Source organism: Prionailurus viverrinus, chromosome C1, assembly GCF_022837055.1.
Source record: "Prionailurus viverrinus isolate Anna chromosome C1, UM_Priviv_1.0, whole genome shotgun sequence".
Classification (NCBI taxonomy): domain Eukaryota; kingdom Metazoa; phylum Chordata; class Mammalia; order Carnivora; family Felidae; genus Prionailurus; species Prionailurus viverrinus.
This window is the reverse complement of record NC_062568.1, coordinates 58565906-58591179: the sequence shown is the minus strand read 5'-3', so window position 1 is coordinate 58591179 and position 25274 is coordinate 58565906. Positions and strand designations below refer to the sequence as shown.

Sequence of the window (25274 nt, the reverse complement as noted above, 5' to 3'; positions counted from 1 at the left end):
AATTTAACGTTTAATTAACACAATCTGAAACAAAGAAATAAGATACCTTTCAGCTCCTGGTGGCAGTGTTGATCCAGTTATTTGGGTATTTGATTCCCAGTGCATTTCTGGTAGTTTTCCCAAAGTTATATTATTGCTTCCATATGGAAGAGGTTTTTTTCTTTTATCTAAGATACACTCAAAATCTAAGGAAGTACAGGAATCAACAGTATGAATTAAGTAAATTCCTACAGGTATAGGTTTAAAGATATATTTTATTTACTTAAAAAATTTTTTAACATTTATTTTTGAGAGAGAGACAGAGAGTGAGAAAGAGAGGGGGAGGGAGAGAGAGAGAGAGCGAGCGAGTGTGAGGAAAGGGCAGAGAGAGGGAGACAGAGGATCCGAAGCAGGCTCCGCGCTGTGAGTGCAGAGCCTGATGCAGGGCTCAAACTCACAAACTGTAAGATCATAACCTGAGACGAAATCAAGAGTTAGCCACCTAAACGACTGAGCCACTCAGGCGCCCTAAAGATATATTTTAAACATGTATATACATATATAGAGACATACATATCTATAGACACAAAGAATGATGTACCTCCCTAATTACCCAACTTGTTTTATAAGATCTGGTCCAATGGCACCTGTCTTTGAAAATCAATCAATAAAAATCAACCAACAAGTATTACTAAACTAGATTTAGCATGGAGTTATATTTAGCACTGGTACAGGCCAAATCACATTAAGTTTTATTTTAATCCTCTTAAATCTCCTGGTAACATTTGGAGAAAGCTAAACCCACTCATCTGAAGGAAAGTTTCAAACATGTATCCTGTCTTTCCTGCAGGAACTGTACATGAGAGTAACTAAATAGTTGATATGGGTAAGTTCTTTTTAGACAAAATCCAGCTAATGCAGAAGAAATGATACAGAATATCACTACTTTACCACCCCTAACGAATGATGGATTTAGACAATAATTTTAATGGCTAATAAAATCTGTAGGTGAAAAACTGATAGAACTTTCTAATAGATAAGCTGATGAGTCTTTAATATAATAAAAATAAGACAAGCAGCATAGTGTGTCTTCTCATATGATGCACTAACAAGTTCATACCACTTATGAAATAGTGTGGGCAAAATAAATAAATGACAGGAATCTAGCCTGAATCTAATCAAGCCCCTAGACCTAAGGACTGGCTTACAGGAAAACAAGGGATGCAGGAGCATGTTGAATGATACAACAGGGTTGCAACTGGAAAAGTCTAGATAGTGAAAAAAATTTTCTTTCAATAAATAAATTGTAAGGGGAAAAGAGAAAAGTAGAACTTAAAAATGTAATGTTTGGATTCCAATTTCAAAAAATAAACAGTAAAATAAAACATACAAAAGACAATTGAGACATTCAAACATTGACAAGCTATGTGATATTAAGAAATTATTGGGGCGCCTGGATGGCTCAGTTGGTTAAACGTCCAACTTCATTTGGTCATGGTCCAACCTTCGTTTGGACAGGTCATGATCTCACAGTTCCTGAGTTCCAGCCCTGTGATCCGGCTCTCTGCTGTCAGCAGAGCCCACTTCGGATCCTGTTCTCTCTCTCTGCCCCGCCCAAGCTCTCACGTATGCACTCTGTCAAAAATAAACACATATTTTTTTAAGTTTACTTACTTATGAGAGAGAGAGAGAGAGAGACAGAGAGAGAGAGAGGAAATGAGCAGAGGACAGGCAGAGAGAGGGAGAGGGAGAATCCCAGGCAGGCATTTGCTGTCAGCACAGAGTTCGACCTGGGGGGCTTGATCCCAGGAACCACTGAGCCACCCAGGCTCCCCAAAAATAAACATTTAAAAAATTATTATGGGGGCGCCTGGGTGGCGCAGTCGGTTAAGCGTCTGACTTCAGCTCAGGTCACGATCTCGCGGTCCGTGAGTTCGAGCCCCGCGTCGGGCTCTGGGCTGATGGCTCGAGCCTGGAGCCTGCTTCCGATTCTGTGTCTCCTTCTCTCTCTGCCCCTCCCCCCTTCATGCTCTGTCTCTCTCTGTCTCAAAAATAAATAAACGTTAAAAAAAATTAAAAAAAATTATTATGAATGGCTATAGGGGTGTTCATGATGGTACTGTGGTTATGCATCTTTTTAGATATACATTTTAAGATGGTATGTCTGATTTGCTTGAAAAGGATCAAGTGAATTTTGATAACTGTCGATGCTGGGTGGAGGTTCATCATGCTATTCTATCTTTGTACTTGTTTTGAAATTTTTTTGTAATAAGAACAATGGTAAAAATATTTAAACCAAGAAAAAAAAACAGGACTGAAATGAAAAAAAGAAACAACAAATGAAAAGGAGGAAAGAGTAGGTTTAGTTATCTGCTTTTTATACATAAGGGAAACTGAGGCACTGAAGCAACTTCAAGTTAAGTATCAAACATGAAATATAGTTCTCTCATTGAAGGAATGAATTCTGGAGCTATAATGCCTAGGTCAAATACTGGCTCAGCCATTTGCCAACTATATAACCTTGGGCACACAATAATGTCTCTGGGCCTCAATTTCCTAATATATGAAATAGAATAATTTATGTATCTAGTAAGGGCATAATAAAGAAGTTTATTATATATAAAGCATTGAAGACGGCATCTAACATGTAAGAAACAATATGTAGTTATATCAATTGCTATTGCTGTTGTTGTATGAAACTGCAGCATTGTTTGACAGCTGCATGTACCAACAAAATATCCTCAAAAAAAATCTAAGGATTAAATAAACATCACATACTCACTCAATGAAATATGTATGAAGTCACTAAAAATAATATATATCTATGGGCACAGAAAAATATTTACAATATGTAAACATAGCTACAACCACTATATAGAATAAGCCCTTTTTTGTTTTAAACAAGTTAGAAAAACACACAGTAAAAGTAAACAATGATTAAACATGGTAATTCTTTTTTGTTATCTGTACTTTCTGGGTTTTTTAAGTATATATTTTGTAATTTTTTTAAAAATGTGTGTCTTGAGGCTCCGTAGCTCAGGGGTTAGAGCACTGGTCTCGTAAAAATGTGTGTCTTTTTTGGGGGCGCCGGGGTGGCTCAGTCGGTTGGGCATCCGACTTTAGCTCAGGTCATGATCTCATGGCTGGTGACTTCAAGCCCCGTGCCAAACTCAGTGCTGACAGTTCAGAGCCTGGAGCTTGTTTCGGGTTCTGCTTCTCCTCTCTCTCTGCCTGTCCGCCACTCACACTTTGTCTCTCTCTCCTTCAAAAATAAATAAACATTAAAAAAAAATTTTTAATATGGGTTTTTAAAACCCTAAGCAATGCTTCCAATCCACAGTTATTAATCATACTATTATACTGTCTTAATTATGCCATATCCATATACACAAATATTACCAGTTAAACCTTATTTTAATGATTTATATACATTTTCACATAAAAATAAGCCTCTTGATAGCAGGAAGTACAAACATGAGTTGGAAATACAATGGGATATAGTAATCCTGGTTTCAGTACTAATTACATGTTATGCATGATTTGTAATACATGATTTTTTTTTTACTTCTTTCTTTTCTGTATTTTCCAAATGTTTTACATAGATGTGACTCTAATCAGAAAGAAACATTAACAAAAATAATAAAATGCAGTAACAGGAATGAAGAGCCAGTCACAGTGCCTGTCACAAAGCTGGTGCTCAATAATTTTAAATTATGAGATGGAGTTACCCACCATTTTCACATTCATACTTTAGTGCATTTCCTTCCTTTAGTGCATTATTTTTACAGGAGTATATTTTAAAATATAGAAATATATAATTTTTTTAATGTTTATTTATTTTGAGAGAGAGAGAGAGGGAGAAAGGGAGTAAAATGGGGTCGGGGGGAGGGTGCAGAGAGACAGGGAGAGAATCCCAAGCAGGCTCCTGTCAGTGCAGAGCCCGACACAGGGCTCGATATCACAAACCATCAAGAAAAATCAAGAGTTAGATGCTTAACCGACTGAGCCACTCAGGTGCCCCAAAATACACATATATTTTAAACAGTGCAGATTAACAGGAGTATGCAGACACAGTCCCCAATCTGTGAGTTTTCAACTTTACAATGGTACAAAAGTGATAAGCAGTCAATAGAAACCATACTTCAGATTTTTAATTTGGATCCTGTGTGGGCTAACATGCACTACAATAATCTCTTTTGATGCTGGGCAGCAATAGTGAGGACTGACAACTGACACAGTTAGAACCATCCTGTTTTTCACTTTCAGTACAGTATTCAATAAATTATATGAGATATTCAATACCTTACTGTAAAACAGGCTTTGTGATAGATGTTTTTGCCCAACTGTAGGCTAATGTAAGTGTTCTGAGCACATTTTAGGTAAACTAAGCTAAACTGTGATGTTCAGCATGTTACAAGTATTAAATGCATTTTTGACTCACAATATTTCCAATGTAAAATGGGTCTCCTGGGATATAACCCCATGGTAAGCCAAGGAAGATCTATGTCAGTCTTTTAAAACAACCCTGTCACAGGGTGTAGGTCGTCCCCCAATACCTAATACTTCCATTCATTTTTAATAATAGAATTAGCTGAGTACATAACCCGGAATAAAAACCACATTTTCTTAACTTACGCATAGCCAAGTGTGGCCATGGGGTATAATTAAAAGCGGTATGTGCAGAGGCGCCTGGGTGGTTCAGTTGGCTAAGCGTCTAACTTTTGATTTCGGCTCAGGTATGGTCTCACAGTTTGTGGGCTAGAGTCCCGTGTCAGACTCCACATGTTGGCAGTATGAACCTTGCTTGGGATTCTCTCTCTCCCTTTCTCTCTGTCCCTCTCCTGCTCATGCTCTCCCTCTCTCTCTCTCTCTCTCTCTGCACGCCCCCCCCCAAACAGTATATGCAACTTCAAGGAACGGTACTTAAGGGACACCCTTCCCTTTCCTTCCCTCCCCCTTCTGCTCAGATTATAGATGTGATAAAGTAGAAGGAGTCATTTTGGACCAAAAAGTGGAAGCTACATGTTGAGGTTGTAAATTATAATAAAATAGACGGATCCTGAACTTTAATGTTCACGGAGCTGGCATCCCAGCCTTGGATGCCAGTTACACATACAGGAGAAGGAAATAACTTTAAGTTCCTATTATTTGTGGATTTTTGTCACTCATAGCCAAATATAATCCTGACTAACATAAAACCAAACAACTGAGAATACGTGTTTTGTAGTACAAGATGAGGGTATTAATGACTATTGGGTTCAGCCTTCGGCTGAATACAAAAATCACACACACACACACACACACACACACCATCTGATCACCCATTTCTGCCCAAACATTTCTTCTTCACAAGGCAGACCATTATTTCATTTTTTGACAAATCTTTCATAAAACTCTTATATTGACGTAAAATATTCCTTTTTTTCCTGTATTTTTATTCTTGAGATAAATATCCACTTCTTCTTTCACAAAGCAATCCTTAAAACATTATGTTATGCCCACCATAACTCTTCCAGTTTTCAGATTAAACATTCCTAGCTTCTTTGTTAAATAAAATTTATTGAGCACTCACTATATTCTAAGGACAGTGCTAAATGCTTTTCATGCAATATGTCAGGTAATCCTATTAAGTGGGCATTATCATCCCCATTTACAGATGAAGAAACTAATAAAGTTCGGAGGTTTAGGAACTTGCTCAGGGACTGGGATCTGTGCAGTTCCTGTCCTCTCTAGTTGTAAGACATGATTTCTAGATCCTTTGTTTCCAGGCCCTATTTGTCACTCTCACAAAATGTAACGCTCAAAAGAAGAATATAATACTAAGATATGTCTGAAGGCCAGAATACAGTGAGACTACCAACTTTCTTGTTATTCTTAATAACATAGTTTAAAACAGTATTTGACTTTTGGTAACCATTTACAGTATTAGTTTATATCAAGCTTTTAACACTTTATAACATCCTGTATGTATGCAGAAGTTTTCTAATCCTAAATTTTATAAAGTTTATGTTAATCCTCTTAAAACCTCATCTTTTCCTTTAAGTCCACATTTGAATTTAGCTATTTTTTAAAGTTTATTTATTTATTTTGAGAGAGAGAGAGAGAGCACACAAGTAGGTGAGGAGCAGAGAGAGAGGAAGAGACAGAATCCCAAGCAGGCTCCATGCCATCAGTGCAGAGCCCAATGTGGGACTCAAATTCACGAACTGAAAGATCATGACCTGAGCCGAGATCAAGAGTCAGACACCTAACCAACTGAGCCACCCGGGTGCCCTGAATTTAGCTATCAAAAAAAAAAAAAAAATCTTATGTTGCCACCCAATTTATCAGCTGGCCAACCACCTTTATGTCATCCATGATGAAATGAGAATGCCTTCTACAACTAGACCACTGAGAAACAAGGTTAACCAGGTTAGAGTTGATCATACGTACCTATGGAAATCTTCATCCAGGTTGATAATCCAACTTAGTTTTTATGATGAGCTTAAAACAATGAAATTGTTTCAGGGTACTTAGTGGAGAGGAAAAGACTTTTGAAGATCTAGGAATGTTCAGTGAATCTGAACCTGGGATTTACTTAGAATTTTTTAAAAATATTTTTTAATGTTTATTTACTTTGGGGGGGTAGAGAGCATGAGTGGGGGAGGGGCAGAGAGAGGGGGAGACACAGAATCCAAAGCAGGGTCCACACTCTGAGCTGTCAGCACAGAGCCCGATGCGGGGCTCAAACTCACAGACCGTGAGATCATGACCTCAGCCGAAGCCAGACACTTAATGGACTGAACCACCCAGGAGCCCCTGGGTTTTACTTACAATTAGTAAAAGATAAGTAAAAAAATTTTTTTGAAAAATAGCAAAATGCTGACGGTTACCAAAGCTAGACCATGGGAACCTGAGAAATCACTGTACTCTTCTATTTCAGTCTGTTTGGAAATTTCCATTTGATGAGACAATTCTACTTTAATTAGTTCAGTCTTCTGGGGCACCTGGGTGGCTCAGTTGGTTAAGCGTCCAACTCTTGATTTTGGTTTATGATCTCACAGCTTGTGAGTTCGAGCCCCGCGTGGGGCTCTGTGCCTATAGCGTGCAGCCTGCTTGCGATTCTTCCTCTCTCTCTGCCCCTCCCCTGCTCATACTCTGTTTCTCAAAAATAAATAATAAATAAATTTCAAAAAAAAAAAACTTTTAAAAATAGATCTACCCTATGACCTAGCAACAGCACTGCTAGGAATTTACTCAAGGGATACAGGAGTGCTGATGCATAGGGGCACTTGTACCCCAATGTTTATAGCAGCACTCTCAACAATAGCCAAATTATGGAAAGAGCCTAAATGTCCATCAGCTGATGAATAGATAAAGAAATTGTGGTTTATATACACAATGGAACACTACTTGACAATGAGAAAGAATGAAATATGGCCTTTGTAGCAACGTGGATGGAACTGGAGAGTGTTATGCTAAGTGAATTAAGTCATACAGAGAAAGACAGATACCATATGGTTTCACTCTTATGTGGATCCTGAGAAACTTAACAGAAACCCATGGGGGAGGGGAAGGAAAAAAAAAGTTAGAGAGGGAGAGAGCCAAAGCATAAGAGACTCTTAAAAACTGAGAACAAACTGAGGGTTGATGGGGGGTGGGAGGGAGGGGAGGGTGGGTGATGGGTATTGAGGAGGGCACCTGTTGGGATGAGCACTGGGTGTTGTATGGAAACCAATTTTACAATTAATTTCATATTTAAAAAAATAATTATAAAATGAAAAAGTGGTCTTAGAGTGATAAAAATTAATAAATAAGTAAACAAACTTTTATAAAAAAAAATTAGTTCAGTTTTCTGAAAGTACCTAGTAACCTGCCAAATACTTACCTATTTTATGGTAATAAGGTGTAAGAACCGAGGCTTTTACATAATTGGTTCCTCCTAACACCTCTGCTAACATTTTATAAATCTGCTGTTGTGCTCCATTCATGCTGCCAGTATCTTTATGAAAATAAAAATAATTACTTCACTTAAAATAGGTTAATCCATTTTTTAATAAAAATCATCCCAATTCTGCAAACCAAAAAACAAAGATTAGTATTTTCAACAAGAGCTTCAGTATAATACCATATGCAATATTAAATTCAGAACAATGTAAGTTCTGTATTTTCTACCAAAAGAGGATTAGTGTCCTAAATATTAAGAAATTCTTATAACACAAATCTCACCTACAGAACGGTTCTACTAAATAGGTCATGGCACTCGCAGCAACTCTGGTGTCATGGTTAGGCTTAGCAAGGTACTAACTAAAGTTTACTTTGGAATTAAACTTTGCTGTCTGACCCAAAGAAAACTCAAACCTTTATTATACTGTTGTTGGCAGAAGCGGTCATGAAACCATGGAATCTGATACTCAGGGCACTCCAAGCAGACAGCTCTATTTAACTCCATAAGACGTAATTGGACCCTCATACTTAAAGATGAACATAAAACTGAAAGCAAAAATAAAATATTAATGGATTTTAACAGGTTTTTCACATTCATTTATTCCCATTATTTGTTAGTACTTTTAGTCTCATATTATAAAATCATCTCATTTGCACACACATGCTTTATATTTTTTAATTATTCAATGGTTTGATTAGGAACAACTCTTATGTCATTTTCACTACTCACAAACATTAGAACTACATTTTTAAAAATACAACCAAAGAATTTTCATTGACCTAATATTTCACATTAGCAACCAATCCTAAAGAAACAAAGATGAGGTCAGTGATTCATATATAACAGTCATTATTTATAATAATGAAGAATTGGAAACAACCTACATGATAACAAATGCTATCACATTCACATCATGGCAGATTATATAGACACTAAAAAAATCATGACATCAAAAAATACTTAATGGCATGCAGAACTGTTCAAAATATAGTTCAATGACCATAGGCAACATACAAAAGTGATATATAAATAATCCAAATTTTGTTTTAAAATACAGATAGATACACACATAAGAACAGGAGACAGAAAAAAAAGATACACTCCAAAACATTATTTAAAGTGGTAGTTTCACTTGGCAAAAGATGATGAGTAATATCTTACTTTTGTTTTTATACTTTTCTATGTTTTCCAAATTTTCTACAAGCAGGAAATACTTTTATAAACAGAAAAACATATATTAACATTCGAGTGCTTCAGTAGAGGTAAAGTTGAAACCTGGCTAAAAGCACAAGTAATAATTTGATAAAATATAGGTACATACGTTCAAGTTGAGAATCCATTTTGGCTAAGAATTTAATGTTAAAAATAGCCTGCAGCAGATCTTCTGGAAAATATTCAAGTGTGGCCAAAGAGAAACCAAGAAACACTAACATGAGAGGATCCAGTACACCTAAAACAAAATTACCATTAAAAAATTTATAATGTACAACCACTTCACATATATATAAGTACACACTTTATTCAGTTCAAACCAGGTTTTTAAAAAATAATACAAACACAGCCTTTTTTAAATACAAACACAGCCTTGACAAAACTCATCTATACTGTTAATAAGACAGGATAGTGGTGAAGTGCTTACATCTGGGTGGGAATAGAGTAGGAAAGGGGGACAGGAGAGAAGGATACTGAGGTAATACTCTGTTTCTTCACCTGGATCGGATTCCTTGGGTGATTCAATTTGGATAAATTCATACTACATGCTAAGGATATGTAAATGTTCCTGTATTATTATTTCACTTCCATAAAAAGTGTTTCAAATTGCTTTGAAAAGAGAAAGAATTCAAAACAAAAGGTCAATGGTGTATGTAAAAACTGGTCCTAGTCTTTATAAATTGGTAACAATATAATATTGTTCAGAATGTGTTAGGTATCCCAGCGTCTGGGTGGCTGGGTTGGTTGAGCCACTGACTCTAGATAAACGCTCAGGTCATGATCTTGCAGTCATAAGATCAAGCCTCACATTAGGCTCCTCCCTTTTTCTCTGCCCTGCTCTCTGCCTCTCCTCTGCTCGTGTGTGCACTCTCTCTCTCTTTCTCTCAAAATACATAAATAAACTTAAAAAAAAGAGAATGTGTTAGGTGTCATTCCAACTTTACATATATATTAACTCACTGAAATCTCATTTCAGTATACGGCAGGAACAATTATTATCTCCTCTTTGTAAATAAGTATACAGAGGCACAGAGAAGTTAAATGACTTGCCTAAAGTCACATAGTTAGCAGCAAGTGGAGGCTAGACTACTATTCTGTGCTGCTGTGTAGGGATCTCAAATATCCAGGCTGAATGTAGACACATGTGAAGCTCAGATTTCATATAGCAGTTCCTCCCTTTCCTGTCCCCCAACAGCATGACACATGTCCCAGAGTACAAGACTAAGGTTATTTAGCTGATTTGCCTCATCCAAGAGACATTTCTGATGAGAAGGAAGGGGTCCCTATTGACAGCAATATTCTTAGAAAGGACAACAAAGATGTTAAATCTTTTCTTCTGGGTTTTTTTGCTGAGTCTATTTAATAAATCAAAATCAAGTCATAAATGAGGTTAATAGTAACCTGTCAAAATTGTATTTATTCAAAATAAAGAAAATTATCACCATTATTTAAAATTTTACTTATAAAGGCTCCCATGAATTTTCCAAACATTCTCTTAGTAAGTCTTAAAAACTCAAAGCTATATTTCTCAACCTTTCTTCTCTTAAACATTTTATTTTTAAAAAAAAAAAAAGGATATGCTTTCATTTCCTTCTGATGGACACAAGACTGAACAACTGGGAGAGCACACTCTAAGTCTCAGATTCAGGTCTCCTCTTTCTACACATAATTCTGTTACTAAAAAAGGGTGTATATGAATGCCACACGTGCATACGCCCATTCATGACTAAATATATACATATCACAACAGCCCATTTTATTTATCTATTTGCAGACAAAGTAGTATCAGACATAGTTCTCATATCATAGTATCGGTCAATGACAAGAGAAAGGAAAAAAAAACAGAATATCTAGATTATAAGAGACTAAAGAGGTTATCTTCCTAATGCAATAGGTGGTCCTTGATTAGATCCTGGGTCCGAAATAACCACTCTGAAGAGTATTTGGGGAACCATGGGCTGTGTATTAGATATTAGGGACTACTCATTTTCTTAGATGTGATAACAGTATTATGGTGAAGAGGTCATTATTCTTAGGAGGTATATGCTGAAGCAATTAGGGGTAAAGGGTCACAACACAACTTACTGTGAAATGGCTCTGAAAATAAGTAAGAGAGCAAGAGAAACAAACAATAAAGCAAATATGATAAAATGTTAACAATTACTAAATCTGCCCATTGAGTATATAGGGGCTCTTTGATTTCTTTCCATTTTTTCAAGTTTGACATTTTTTCATAATAAAAATGGGTACAAACTTTTTTTTAGGTCTAGAACTCATGGCTGTTATGGTTACCCCTTAAATGAAGGATATCTCTTACCACAATGGCAATGGTACCCTCCAACCTACTTACTCAATGTACTGCCAAACAATATACCTACTTAAGTAAGAATTAAGGTGTTGAACGCAAATTCCAAAAAATTCATCACTTTGAGGTGGATCATAGTTCAAGATGCTAAATGGAAGAATAATAGGAAGGATCGCAAAAGGGTGGATCTGTATAAACACAACAAAATGTTACAGTTTAAACTTCAGTAAAACAAAACAAAATTTTAACCTAATTATTATTTTGGGTAGAAATCTTTTTCTAACGTGCTGAGAGTTAAATGAACATGCCTACAGTAAAATGATAAATGCGGCACTACTTATTAATTTTTCCACCCTGCTATAATCTACTTAATCCTACCACTAGTTTCTAGTAACTCTAGTATCAACGCAGAAAAAATTAATCAGATAAAATACAAATTAATTTTGTTAGGTGTAAAACCTATTCCAGGATTCATTAGTCATTAAAATGAATAGGAAATAGTATCACTAATTTCCATCCTATCAGCGCATTATAGAGACCCATCATATAATGTAATTAAGGAAGCTAATTAGTTTATAATCATTAGCATTTATTTTTCTTTCATTGATTCATTTTTTAATTTCATTATTCACTCATTCATCCAAAACTTAATGATTGTCAGGTACAACAGATTTTTATTTTAATTTGGGAGAAATATTGTCTTATAAGTAAAAGCCTTATCTGATATATACAAGAGATTTTAATAAGTGAGCTTCTTCTCACATAATCCAAAAAGCAACATTTTACAAGTAAGTTCCAGAAACAAATCTGTAAGAAAACACACTGACAATTTAAGAATACACAAGTCAGTGTACAGCTTATATTTTTCTCATTTTTCACATTTGGGCTTTTGAATGGAGTCGTTCTTAGTAAAAGTAATATTACAGGATTATAGAAAATAAAAAGAAAATAAAAATCATTCATACTCCATTTCCTAATACAACTACTATTAAGTATTTCCTTCTAGACAATGAAAGTTGACTACAGATCCTAAAAACATTGTAGTGAACCAAAAGATGACTGCTAATCTCCCCAAATCTATACTGCAGGAGGAAGAAACTTTAGAGGAAGAACAAACTGTGGCACCAGACACTAGGATTTAATTTTTAAACTTCAAATTCCAATTAAGTTCTCAAAGTACTTACGATGAACTTATTCTTTTAGAAACTGACAACTACATAAAACTCAATTTCACCTTTTCAGTCTGCTGAAGGACCACCGAAGCTATCCTATCAAGTAGCAAAGTACTGAGGTAGTTAGTTCTAGAAAGAAAAGATGCAATCTCAGCCACATTTTTGTAATTAATTTCATCCATCAAACGGTGTAAAGTAGCAACTGTTTCTTCAAGAAGTGACTCAGCAAACCAGTCTCCTTTTAAAGATTTAAGTTCTTCCCATAACAGATTCAAATTGGTACACTTCTGTAGTCTCTGAAGACCATAGTGATCTAGTTTTTGAAGTAGTTTCAGCTGTTTCCCAGTAGTATTATCCAGATATGTGCGATCATAATGAATCCATCTTAAAACAGATGTGGCGAAACTATTCAGGTCAGTTAGGTCACATTGTGGTAAAACTGCTTCAATTCGAGATACCTCCACTTCATCTAGGTAAGGAGATGGAAGAATGGAAAGGGCATAGACCAGGATGGAAATCTCACTAGGTATAACACTAATTTTCAAATAACTATAAAGGAAGGGGGAGAAAATGAAAAGAACAAAATTAATAAATCATCAACAATAATGAAATATATTTAAAGTCTGAATATATAATTATTATTATAATTAATAGATGTGGTAGGCTTAAAATACAAGTTAGTTTAAGAAGAGTTAGATAAATTCAAAGATGACAGGTCCACAAAGGATTACTAAGAGAAGTCCTAAGATTTTCTAAGGCACATCCCAAATATTTTACACAAAAATGAAACCATAGTCCCTAGCAAACCAAAGATCAGTGTCAGAACAATGTTTCCAGTGCTGTTGCTTGTGACAGATTTTGGGCTCAAAGTTTGGTCTGACCTGTCAGGAGCTGGTATGACCTAGCACAGGCCCTGCCATACTGTGATCACTCAGTAACACTAGTTCCCTTCCCACTTCTGCTATATAGGAAGTCCAACCTTAAAAAAAACAGAAAACACAGAACATACAAGTGACCCCATTTTCTACTCCTTTTTCCCCAAATTCCCATGATAACAGTCTCACCCCCAAAGTAAGAGTCTTGCCACCAGGACAGCAGTTGTTAAATTGCAAATAAAAAACTGAGAACTTTTAAAGACTCTTTTGGCTTAGACGTACTAGAAGAAAAAATCAAATCTAAATTAAAACAAAGTTGTTGAGCTACTTTTTAAAATATTAAATTAGCATATTAAAATAATCATAATAGTCAGTGCTAGAAAGGGTGCATCAACACAGGCATTTTAAACCTAAAAAGCAACAATATCATTTGACATGGTCAATTCCTGTCTAGGAAACTAGACTAAGAAAATAAACTAAAATGTGGGCAAATGTGAACCTATTTTGGGGCTCCTGGGTGGCTCAGTTGGTTAAGCATCCAACTTCGGCTTGAGTCATGATCTCACAGTTCATGGGTTCGAGCCCTGCATCGGGCTCTGGGCTGACAGCTCAGAGCCTGAAGCCTGCTTTGAATTATGTGTCTCCCTCTCTCTCTGCCCCTCCCCTATTCATTCTCTGTCTCTCTCACTCTCTCTCTCAATAATAAATAAACATTAAAAATTTTTTTAATTTTTTAAATATATAGGATTATGAAAGAAAAATAAGTAAGACGCTAGCAAAGATTTGTGTTATGTTAATTCATCATATTTTTACATGGCTAAAATTTAAAAACTAAATATTCAATGAGGGAACACTTAAGTGAATTATGATACAGTCATATGATAGGTAATATCCAGTCATTAAAAAGATTTACAGGGGCGCCTGGGTGGCGCAGTCGGTTAAGCGTCCGACTTCAGCCAGGTCACTATCTCACGGTCCGTGAGTTCGAGCCCCGCGTCAGGCTCTGCGCTGATGGCTCAGAGCCTGGAGCCTGTTTCCGATTCTGTGTCTCCCTCTCTCTCTGCCCCTCCCCCGTTCATGCTCTGTCTCTCTCTGTCCCAAAAATAAAATAAAAAAACGTTGAAAAAAAAATTAAAAAAAAAAAAAAAAAAAAAAAAAAGATTTACAAATAGTTCTAAATGATGTGAGAAAACGCCAAGTGGGTAAGGTTAAGGCGGGGGGTGGGGGGGAATACAAAACTAATCTCAACTAGGAGGGACAAAAAATTTTTTTTTCAATATATGAAATTTATTGTCAAATTGGTTTCCATACAACACCCAGTGCTCATCCCAAAAGGTGCCCTCCTCAATACCCATCACCCACCCTCCCCTCCCTCCCACCCCCCATCGACCCTCAGTTTGTTCTCAGTTTTTAAGAGTCTCTTATGCTTTGGCTCTCTCCCTCTCTAACCTCTTTTTTTTTTCCTTCCCCTCCCCCATGGGTTTCTGTTAAGTTTCTCAGGATCCACATAAGAGTGAAAACATATGATATCTGTCTTTCTCTGTATGGCTTATTTCACTTAGCATCACACTCTCCAGTTCCATCCATGTTGCTACAAAGGGCCATATTTCATTCTTTCTCATTGCCATGTGGTACTCCATTGTGTATATAAACCACAATTTCTTTATCCATTCATCAGTTGATGGACATTTAGGCTCTTTCCATAGCTTGGCTATTGTTGAGAGTGCTGCTATAAACATTGGGGTACAAGTGCCCCTATGCATCAGTACTCCTGTATCCCTTGGGTAAATTCCTAGCAGTGCTATTGCTGGGTCATAGGGTAGTTCTATTTTTAATTTTCTGAGGAACCTCCACACTGTTTTCCAGAGTGGCTGCACCAATTTGCATTCCCACCAACAGTGCAAGAGGGTTCCCATTTCTCCACATCCTCTCCAGCATCTATAGTGGAGGGAAAAAAATTTATACACACATGTGTAAGTATTATCACAAATGTATATATATCACAAACTGTTGTCAGTGGATGAATGAGTTTAGGAATGATTTGTATTTTCTTCTTTATACTTTTTTCTCTTTTCCAAAATTTCCAAAATAATTGTTATACAATGTTTGGCCCAGTGCCTGACACAAAGTAGGTACTCAATTAGTACTAAATGAATATTTTATTCTTAGAGCCACAAAAAATAAATACACCCTTTTATGTAAAGGGAAAAACTTTATCTGTCTGCAGAATTGACCTAGGAGATAGAACTCTCAACATTTGCCAACCTTGTGATACTTGTCTAAAAGTAAACTCCCAACAGATACAATCTCTTCAACCTCCACTTGATGTTTTTCCTGGAAATAGTTCCTCAAATTCCAAAACTTACATGTGCATGTGTGTTCACTTATAATATCACCACATACCCACCAGTATGGCTAAAATTAGAAAATAAAAATATACAAGTGTTGGCAGGGACGTGGAATAGGAATGCTCACATTCTGCTGGTGGGAATATAAACTGGTACAGATACTCTAGAAAACCATTTACCAGGATCTACTGAGGATGAACATATATTTAATCTATGAACCAACAATTACAATCCTTGGTAAATATCTACAGAAGTGCATACATATATCTACTAAAAGATATGTATGAGGATATTCAACAGCACTATTCATAATAGCCAAAAACTGGAAACAAAATATCCACCGCTTATAGAATGAATAAAAATATTTTTGTTATATTCTTACAAAGAGAATACCATACAACAAAAACATGGGTAAATCTCATAAACATAATATTGAGCCAAAAGAAGCCAGACACAAAATAGGAAAAACTAATCCATGCAGTTAGAACTAAGTGTAGCAGTTAATCTGGGAGACAGGGGAAGCAGAGTAATGAGGAGAAATGTACATTATATTTCAATATAGTAAAAAAAAAAAAAAAAAGCCACCAAAAACCAACATTATTCTAGTAGATCAATTCCCTGTGTTCTCTGAATGGTTTCAGGAGCTATTTGTATAAACATCTATGTGAATAGTTCAATTAAATTGTGTTCCTTCCAACATCTACTTAATATTGCTTGCACTGAAATAGGGGAAAGTGAGCACCTATGATTTTCATACAACATCTCCCAATTAGGGTTTGGATAAAATTTTAAATTACAGAGACATATAAGGGCCATCCCTACTCAGAGTTACTAAATTTTAACATTGTCATATTTGCTTCAAGTCATTCTATAAAGGAAATAAAACATCACAGGTAAAGTGGAATCCCCTTGTATGATCCCACTTCTGCTCTTATTTTTCTGTTAACATACCTAGAGGCAAAAGGTATTCTATAATTTAACTTTTTAAAAAAGTTAAATTGTGCAGACCAAATAAACCATGTCCCTGGGTCAGTTTATGAAAATTTAGAACATAAAATTCTTCATTCAGAGGCTAATAAAAGTCCATGCTATATGTGAAAAGGGTGAGGAAACAATAATCCTGCATATTAATACCTTGATAAGAAGGAAGTTATTTCTTCAAGAAAAGAGTGAACTTTCTACTAACATACCTATTAACCTAAATTTTCACCTGATAAAGTGCCACCTCTTATTCTTCAGTTCAAATCCTTCTGAACCTTAACAGCATATACCTTTATTATAATAAAAATCATTTTGAACTACGTGCCAGTCTTTTGATTAATCGCATAGAATCCCATGTCTGGTCTTCCAGGAATCAAACTAAATCAAACTAAATCAAACTAGTATAGAAAAATGGAGGAGAAAAAGATTAATCTAGCTTTAGTTTCACTCAAGACATTATTCTGATCATTAAAATAAAAAAATTTTAATGGAAAACTCCATTTTGGCTCCATTTCCATAAACATCAATGGAAAACTAACTAACTTCCTAGTTGAAATACAAATGTTATATCCATAGAAAAGCAGAAAATGTTAAATTATATACAAAAATGCTTTTGTAAGTAATATTATTCTTAATATCTTATTTTAAAAAGTAGAAATTAAAAAAATTTAATATGTCGTAAGACAATCTAACACGCCTTAAAATAGGCAAGTAAGCAGACTGAACGCCCCTAAATATGAATGCTCCCAAATGGAGTTTTGCCTTGTTGGGCAGCTCCAATTTTTCGTAGTTATTCTATTCCTGCATGAAAGGAAAATGCCTTGGCTTTTGCCGTTATTCATGCCCTAGGGAACTCCTCGCCCTACTGGCTTCATTTCAAAATATACCAAGCACGAGCACTTGCAAAATGGGTATTGGAGGAGACAAGTGTGTTAACATTTTAAATAATAAGCCACTTAATTCTGCCTCCAAAAGTTCCAACTCTCTATGTAATCAAGCAAAACAGATGTTGAGTCTAGATTATAAAATAAATAAACACTTCGATTTTAACCTTACCTATGCAGTAATTCTCTGAGTTTCACAAAAAGCTCTTTATTTTGAAAATGGAGAAAAATCAGTGCTCGAGTTATCTTCAATAACTCTATCGGTTTATAGTTATCCAAATGTTTATGCAGAATTGAAGCAATTCTAAAAAGAATGATAAAATATATTAAAAATTCATTCACTTATTTATTAAACATTTACTGAGGAGCTCTTTCATGCCAGACATACACTGCTTTAGAGGAATGAATAAAATAAGGTTTTCTGTTCTTGAACAGCTATCTCAAGAAGGTGACAGAAATGTAAACAACAAAATAGAATGATATAAGAGCTATCAATGAAGTGTGAATGAAATAATATTTAATTATTAATAGTAAGAGGAGGAGGGCGCCTTGATTGCTCAGTTAAGCATCTGACTCGATTTTGGCTCTAGTCATGATGTCGTGGTTCGTGAGTTTGAGCCCCACGCCGGCTCTACACTGACTCCCTCTCTCTCTGCCCTTTCCCTACTTGTGTGAGAATTCTCTCATTCTCTCTCTCTCTCTCTCTCTCTCTCTCAAAATAAATAAATAAATATTTAAAAAATAATAATAGGAGGGAAAAGCATAAAGTTTCACTTTCTAAATTAAAAAGAACTCAGAAAACAGCCATCAAATTCCACATCTTCCCCCAAAAGAAATCTTTATCAGGATTTACTAACAATTACCAAAACTGATTTAATTCTCTTCCTTAAATCCACTGGCCCTCTAATGGAACTGATTAAAAACAATGAGAAATGCGCCAAGAAATGGGGCATAAGGAATACTTTAAAAAGGAACATATAATTGATAATAAAACATTAAGTATATATCTGAACTATGTATTTTTTTTCTTCTTAAATTTCAAGTAAAAGAAAGACAATATATGGAGGTATGATTTCAAGGTAACAACTGTGGTATGAAACAAATCAAGTTCACATAGATGACCTCCACTTTCCAAGACTAAAATGTTCTGGCTTGAGAATAACAATAGCAGCAAATGAAGTGAAAAATACTATAGACAATTTAAAAATCTCTACCTTAAAAAACAAGCTGTTTAATAAACAATGCCTTAAGTGTTAATTCCTTATTTCTTCAAAACCAACAGCTAAATTATAGAAAAAAAATAAGGCATCCTCAAAAAAAAAAATAGTTACTTATGAATGACAACTAAAGATAAGGCCATGAATTTCAGGAAAGACTACTTTTTATTCAGATGTGAATTTCTGCTTTCCATCTCTTCCATTGCTCCCATCACTGCCAAGGCTTGCTGGCTGGTTAGCTCCTCTGACATTAATAATATAGTTGATTTAAGTCTAGAAGAAAAGAAAAATACTTTTATGTTGACTAACTGATGAAGCCTATGAAAGTTTTGTGTTTTTTTTTAAATAACAGTTCTGAGGTAACAAAAAAATATAAACAAAAACTGAATTCTATATATAATTCCAATTTTCTCCCCACCTAACAGGGGATAATATAAATATAATTGAATAAAGAAAAATATACTGTTTTCATCAAAGGAATTAGGCTTCAGTACAATCTAATCTTAAACTGTCTCTTAAAAAATACAGACAAAAGGTTTTTAAACTGATTTTCAAATAAGATAAAGTTATAATGATTATAAAATACAATAATCCAGTGAAATTCAGGACTATAGAGCTAAAGAATTAAAAACTGGCATTCTAACAATATCCCAATTATTCTAAATTGAGTAAGATCTGATCAGGAAGTCAATATACCTGCATATTAACAGAAATCTTACCTACTAAATACTTGCTGTGACACTATAAACTGAAAATTTACAAAGATGATCCATTTTGAAACCATCCAAAATTGCACACTAATACAACTATCTATATATAACTGTATCTTTTAGAATAATTTAGAATTATTCATATTGGATAGCTCTACACCATCCTTTTCATCAACCTTATCAAACATTTTCAAATCCAGCTTCTCCTCAAAGCTTTGCCCAGTCATTTATTGTCTCTATATTTTTCTTTCATTTTCCTGTCTACTATCTATAATCACTAATTTGAGTACTTATTCATAACTATATTGCAGTATCGTGGTATTTATGTAATTCAATTATATATACATTTCTATCCTTCCAATTGGAATATAAACTGCTTGAAGGCAGGCGCCCAGTTAAATTCAACTTCTGTACTGCTTTAGAATATGAGATTCCAACAATACTTAGTGACCAAAAATAAATAATTAAAAAAAAAATTCCAATAAAAGCTTTTTAAGTAATCATCTTGTTCCCATCTTCATACAGTCTCTTAAAATGTCTTAAATGTCTTCATATAATTCACAGGACTCTTAAAATTAAAACTCTCCTTGTGTGTCCTTTGCTAACAGAGTAATAATGATGCAGATACCTCTATTATCCAACTCCTGGAACCCCTGCTTAACTGAACCTACTAATCGTACTTATCTCTTGGCTCATACCTAGTAATCATTCATTAACTTAATGTTTGCTCATCTTTATATCTGAAATAGTCCTATCTACATCAGTGTCAGGCAAAACTGCAAATTTTTTAAAGATAGGAGATAGATAAAATTCACTCCAACCTAGCAAGGGAACACTTACCAAGGTGCTTAAGAAATGCCTTTGATGACAAATGTGAGGATCACAAAGCAAAGAATGGTCCATTGTTAGCACTAATATAATTCTGAATATTCCACACCCTATACTGGGGGTGGGAGAGTCTTATACCTGTGTGTAAAGCCTATCAAATGGCCCAGGAAGGAAGAATAAAAGCACTTAAGCGGCATTCTCCACAGAGAATATCCATCTCCCTCATCCTTTGGGTTCGCCACCACCAGGAAGTCATTGGCCCTTTCTCAGAATTTAGCAGTAGACTAGCAGTAGAATTTAGCAGTAGAGATGTAAATTAGAACATTCAGAGAAAGCATCAAGGAGCCGACATAAGAGATCATTCTCCCTTCCAGGACTGCATGGGGGTGACATCTGTGCCTTCTAGAACTGCAAGGAGGTCTAAGCTTGCAAGGCCCCACAGAGTCTCAACAAGAAAAACAAAGCATTTTTAGCCAAACTTACTGTTCCTTTTCTTCAGGTCCTGCCATGGGTCCCAATGCTACAAACAGTTTTACAAAGCTATGAGGGTGATTGAACAGAGAAATCATTTCAGTTAGCCTCTTTTTAGCCATTTTAACAAATTCAAAACTATGAAACTGTAGAGAGTGATATAGACTAAGTATTTTACTGATGGAGTCCAAATCAAGGTGGTTCATATTGCTTAAAAATACCGTATTACACCTTTCTAATAGTGGGTAATAACTATATTTAATATTTCGAAGAAATTTTACTATTCTTCTTGCAACGTTGACCTGGGAAGAATCTATGGTATCAAAAAGATGTTCTGTTTTGTTCACTAATTGGTCTTGAAAATGTTGTGATATTAAAGAAGATATGTTGACCATCAATATAGACAAGGACCTAAAAAGGAAACAAATGCAAAGATTTTTACATTATTTAAGAATAAAAAACAATTCTAAGACTAAATGATTAGATATGGAAGAGAACTAGTTAAAATATTACAGGTTTTATACCACAAAATTTTTCCTTTACTTACGGGACTTGAACACACATCTAGTAATTAAATGCCTTTAGATTTAAAACAAAAAAAAATACATCGAAATAATATCTTTTGTTGAGTGTGTATAATATCTCATTCTATAGATAACTGCCTTGAAGGAAAATATTTCAGTGAAATTCACTCAGAAATCACTTTGGACCAAATGCCTATGAATGCACCATTAAAAGTCTCATTTTATATTTTTGGAAGTAGACTTCGCTTTGTTGCCCCTTTCTCTGTATATCTGTATCTTACTAAAAAAAAACTTGGCAAAATGTTTCTTACTAATAAATGATTTCACATTTTTTAATGCCTCATGCTAGACAGATAGCAATATATGACAGTAAGTACTGAACTTCTGGCAGCATTTAATATTTCTTCACCAAAAAATACTTTTAAGGAACATAACTCTTCCAGTTATTAAGGAAGACATCAAAATTACAAAGGTGAAGTTCCTGCTTTCAAAACGCAGGTGTTACACAATACAAAAACTGAGCCTGAGTGGCTCAGTCAGTTAAGCATCCAAACTCTTGATCTCAGCTCAGGTCTTGATCTCAGGGTCATGAGTTCAAGCCCCACGTTGGGCTCTATGCTGGGTGTGAAGCTGATTTTAAAAAAAAAATCAGAAAACTACAAATATAAAGCATCATAATGCACCCAAAATGAATAAGGAATGCAAAATGTAAAATACATACAACAAATGTTTGGGGATGATCATTAGAAAATATCTACAGAAAAGACATGAAAATGTAAATATAAAAATATCTCAATCATTAGGATAGGGAAATTATTTACATTTATTTTTGTTTCCAAATTTCTTCAACATTTTCAATAAAATATATTTTAAAAACCCAGTTGTGAGGCGCCTAGGTGGCTCAGTCCATTAAGCATCCGACCCTTGGTTTTGGTTCTAGTCATGATCTCATGGTTGGTGAGTTCAAGCCCCACATTGGGCTATGTGCTGACAGTGTGGAGCCGGTTTGGGATTCTCCCTCTCCCTCTCTCTCTGCCCTTCCCCCACTCACTCTCTCTGTCTCTCTCTCTCTCTCTAATATAAACAAACTTAAATAAAAATTTTTATATTAAATTAAAAAACTCAGTTGTACAATCTCTGGCTTCCCTACTCAAATGTTTAATGCTAACATTAATTAGTAACCTATCATTGCTATTTCACTTAACCATAAAACCCCCTGAAATGATTTTTTAAAACTGTATATTTATTTGTAATTGTAGTTTGGAGTAGGGAAATGTCCAAAGATTTGACTAGATTCTCAATGGAGTCTATAGGAATTTTTTACACTTAAAAAAATTTACACTGATTTTAATTGTCTCGGCTTTTACAAGTTACTTTGGTGTATGGGTGTGAAAACAGAGAGAGCATAAAATATACCACTGTAATGGTGTAAAATATACCACCATTATTTTAATGTTTATTTTTGAGAGAGAGAGAGAGAGAGAGAGAGAGAGAGAGAGAGAGAGAGAGAGAGAGACAGAGCACAAGCAGAGGAGAGGCAGAGAGAGAGGGAGACACAGAATCCAAAACAGGTTCCCGGCTCTGAGCTGTCAGCACAGAACCCAACGTGGGGCTCGAACCCACAAATGGTGAGATCATGAGCTGAGCCGAAGTTGGACACTTAACCAACTGAACCAGCCAGGTGCCCCTACCATTTTAAACATTTTTAATCATACCATTCAGTGATAATAAATATTTTCACATTGTTATACAACTATTACCACCACCTACCTATAGGACTTTTTCATCTTCTCAAACTAAAACTCCTTGGCCATTTGAATAGTAACTCTCAATTCTTCACCCCCGCCAGCCTTTAGCAATAACCATTCTACTTTCTATTTTTATGAATTTGACTACTTTAGGAGTTCATATAAGTGGAATCATAATATTTGTCCTCTTGTGTCTGGCTTATTTCACTCAGTATAATGTCATCCATGTTGTAGCATGTCAGAATTTCCTTCCTTTTTAAGGCTAAATAATATCCCATTGTAGGTATGTACCACATTTTGACTGTCCATTCATCAATCAAATGGACATTTAGGTTATTTCTACCTTTTGACTATTCGAACTAATGCTGCTATGGACACTGATGTATGCTATAGACTGAACTGTGTCCTCTCCCAAGCTCCATATATTAAAGTCCTAACCTCCAATGTAACTATATTTGGAGACAGGGTCTTTGGGAAGGTAATTAAGGTTAAATGAGATCACTGAGGGCAGGCAAACTTGTTAGCTTGCAAGTAAAGTAAAATCTCAAATCTTTCACAGATCTCAACAATATCATGTTACACTTTACATGTGTAAACAATATCATGTTTACACTTTCCCACAGCAACATTGCAAAGCAGATGCAAGGTAGTACTATTTTTTTTTTAATTTTTTAAATGTTTATTTATTTTTGAGAGAGAGACAGAGGGTAGGCAGGGGAGAGGCAGGCTGAAGCAGGCTCCAGGCTCCAAGCTGTCAGCACAGAGCTCAACACAGGGCTCGAACTCACAAACCACGAGATCGTGACCTGAGCCGAAGTCAGACACTTAGCTGACTAAGCCACCCAGGTGCCCCAGTAGTACTATTTTATAGATAAGGATACTAAAGTTTCAAGAGATTAAAGTCACATAGGTAAGAAGTGGCAATCTAAGTGTATATGCATCCAAAGCCCAGAACCTCTCCAACCACATATTTACCTAAAATAAATTTACCTTAAGTCCTCTATGGTTTCCAGTTTCCTGTGTACAATATCAGCTATTTTTCCCATTAATGGACTGAAATATAAATGTTGATTTGCTAGGCAAAAGGAAAATTTTGATAGCATATTAATATCAAACCTATGAAAAGAAATATACAAAGAAGATCATTACTATTTACTTTCACTTAAAACACGATACACAGTTATAAAATAAAAAGCAATCAAAAGTACTAATATACTACTAACACATTATGAATATAAAAGGAATGTTTCTAAAATGTTGATTATTTATTATTATAAAAGTAACAATTAAAAAGTCAGATACCTTTGGAATATTTTTAAAAGGGAAAAATCACAAAATTATTTGAATCACTTATTAATTTTTTGAGGTGACAGAACAATTTCAACACAAGGCTGAACAGTAACAAAACAACCACTGCTACAACCATGCTGTAAAAAACTCCAGAATTTTTCTATAGGAAAAATAATCCTATTTCTTCAACAAGTGAATGGCAAGACAAAAGAGAGGAAAGAAGAGTTGTTACAGATTTTAAGACTCTTGGGAAAAAAAAAAAAAAAACAAGACTCTGACTTCACTAAGACAAGCAGAAGAAAGTCCACAGCAGCACAATATGTAAGAGTAAAAAACTGCAAACAATCTAAATATTTATCAAAAGTACAACAGATAAATTGTACATATTCATAAAATACTACACAGCAATAAAAAAAGAACAAATGACTGAATCATGCAACATCATGAGGGACTCTTTAAAGCATATTAAGCAAACTGAACTAGACATAAGAGAATATACTATAGGCTTCCATTCCTATAAAAACAAAACTAATTTATGGTATTAAAAGTCAAGACAGGGACGCCTGGGTGGCTCAGCCAGTTGGGCATCCCAACTCTTTTGGGTCAGGTCATGATCTTGGTTTGTTAGATCAATCTCCACATTGGGCTCTGCACTGACATCAGAGCCTGCTTGGGATTCTCTCTCTCCCTCTCTCTGCCTTTCTCTCTCTCTCTCTCTCTCTCTCTCTCTCTCAAAATAAATAAATAAACATTTAAAATAATAAATTAAAGTCAACATAACAGTTATCCTCATGGTAGGGGGA

General features: G+C 35.2%; 1 protein-coding gene across 3 annotated transcripts in view; it reads right to left on the bottom strand.

The window, feature by feature from the left end:
* The window catches only part of FASTKD1 (FAST kinase domains 1), a 48044-nt gene that overhangs the window by 2269 nt on the left and 20501 nt on the right, over nt 1–25274 (bottom strand). Inside the window, exons 4-13 of one of the 3 annotated variants that reach the window (XM_047870762.1) lie at nt 24172–24297; nt 20922–21320; nt 19063–19173; nt 17856–17987; nt 12658–13144; nt 11497–11611; nt 9228–9356; nt 8320–8451; nt 7847–7960; nt 47–185 (exon numbers count right to left, since the gene is read on the bottom strand). In XM_047870762.1, coding sequence (XP_047726718.1) covers nt 47–185; nt 7847–7960; nt 8320–8451; nt 9228–9356; nt 11497–11611; nt 12658–13144; nt 17856–17987; nt 19063–19173; nt 20922–21320; nt 24172–24297 — 1884 coding nt within the window. The remainder of the gene's footprint in view (nt 1–46; nt 186–7846; nt 7961–8319; nt 8452–9227; nt 9357–11496; nt 11612–12657; nt 13145–17855; nt 17988–19062; nt 19174–20921; nt 21321–24171; nt 24298–25274) is intronic. The other 2 variants (XM_047870763.1, XM_047870764.1) reach the window with 2 other exon arrangements.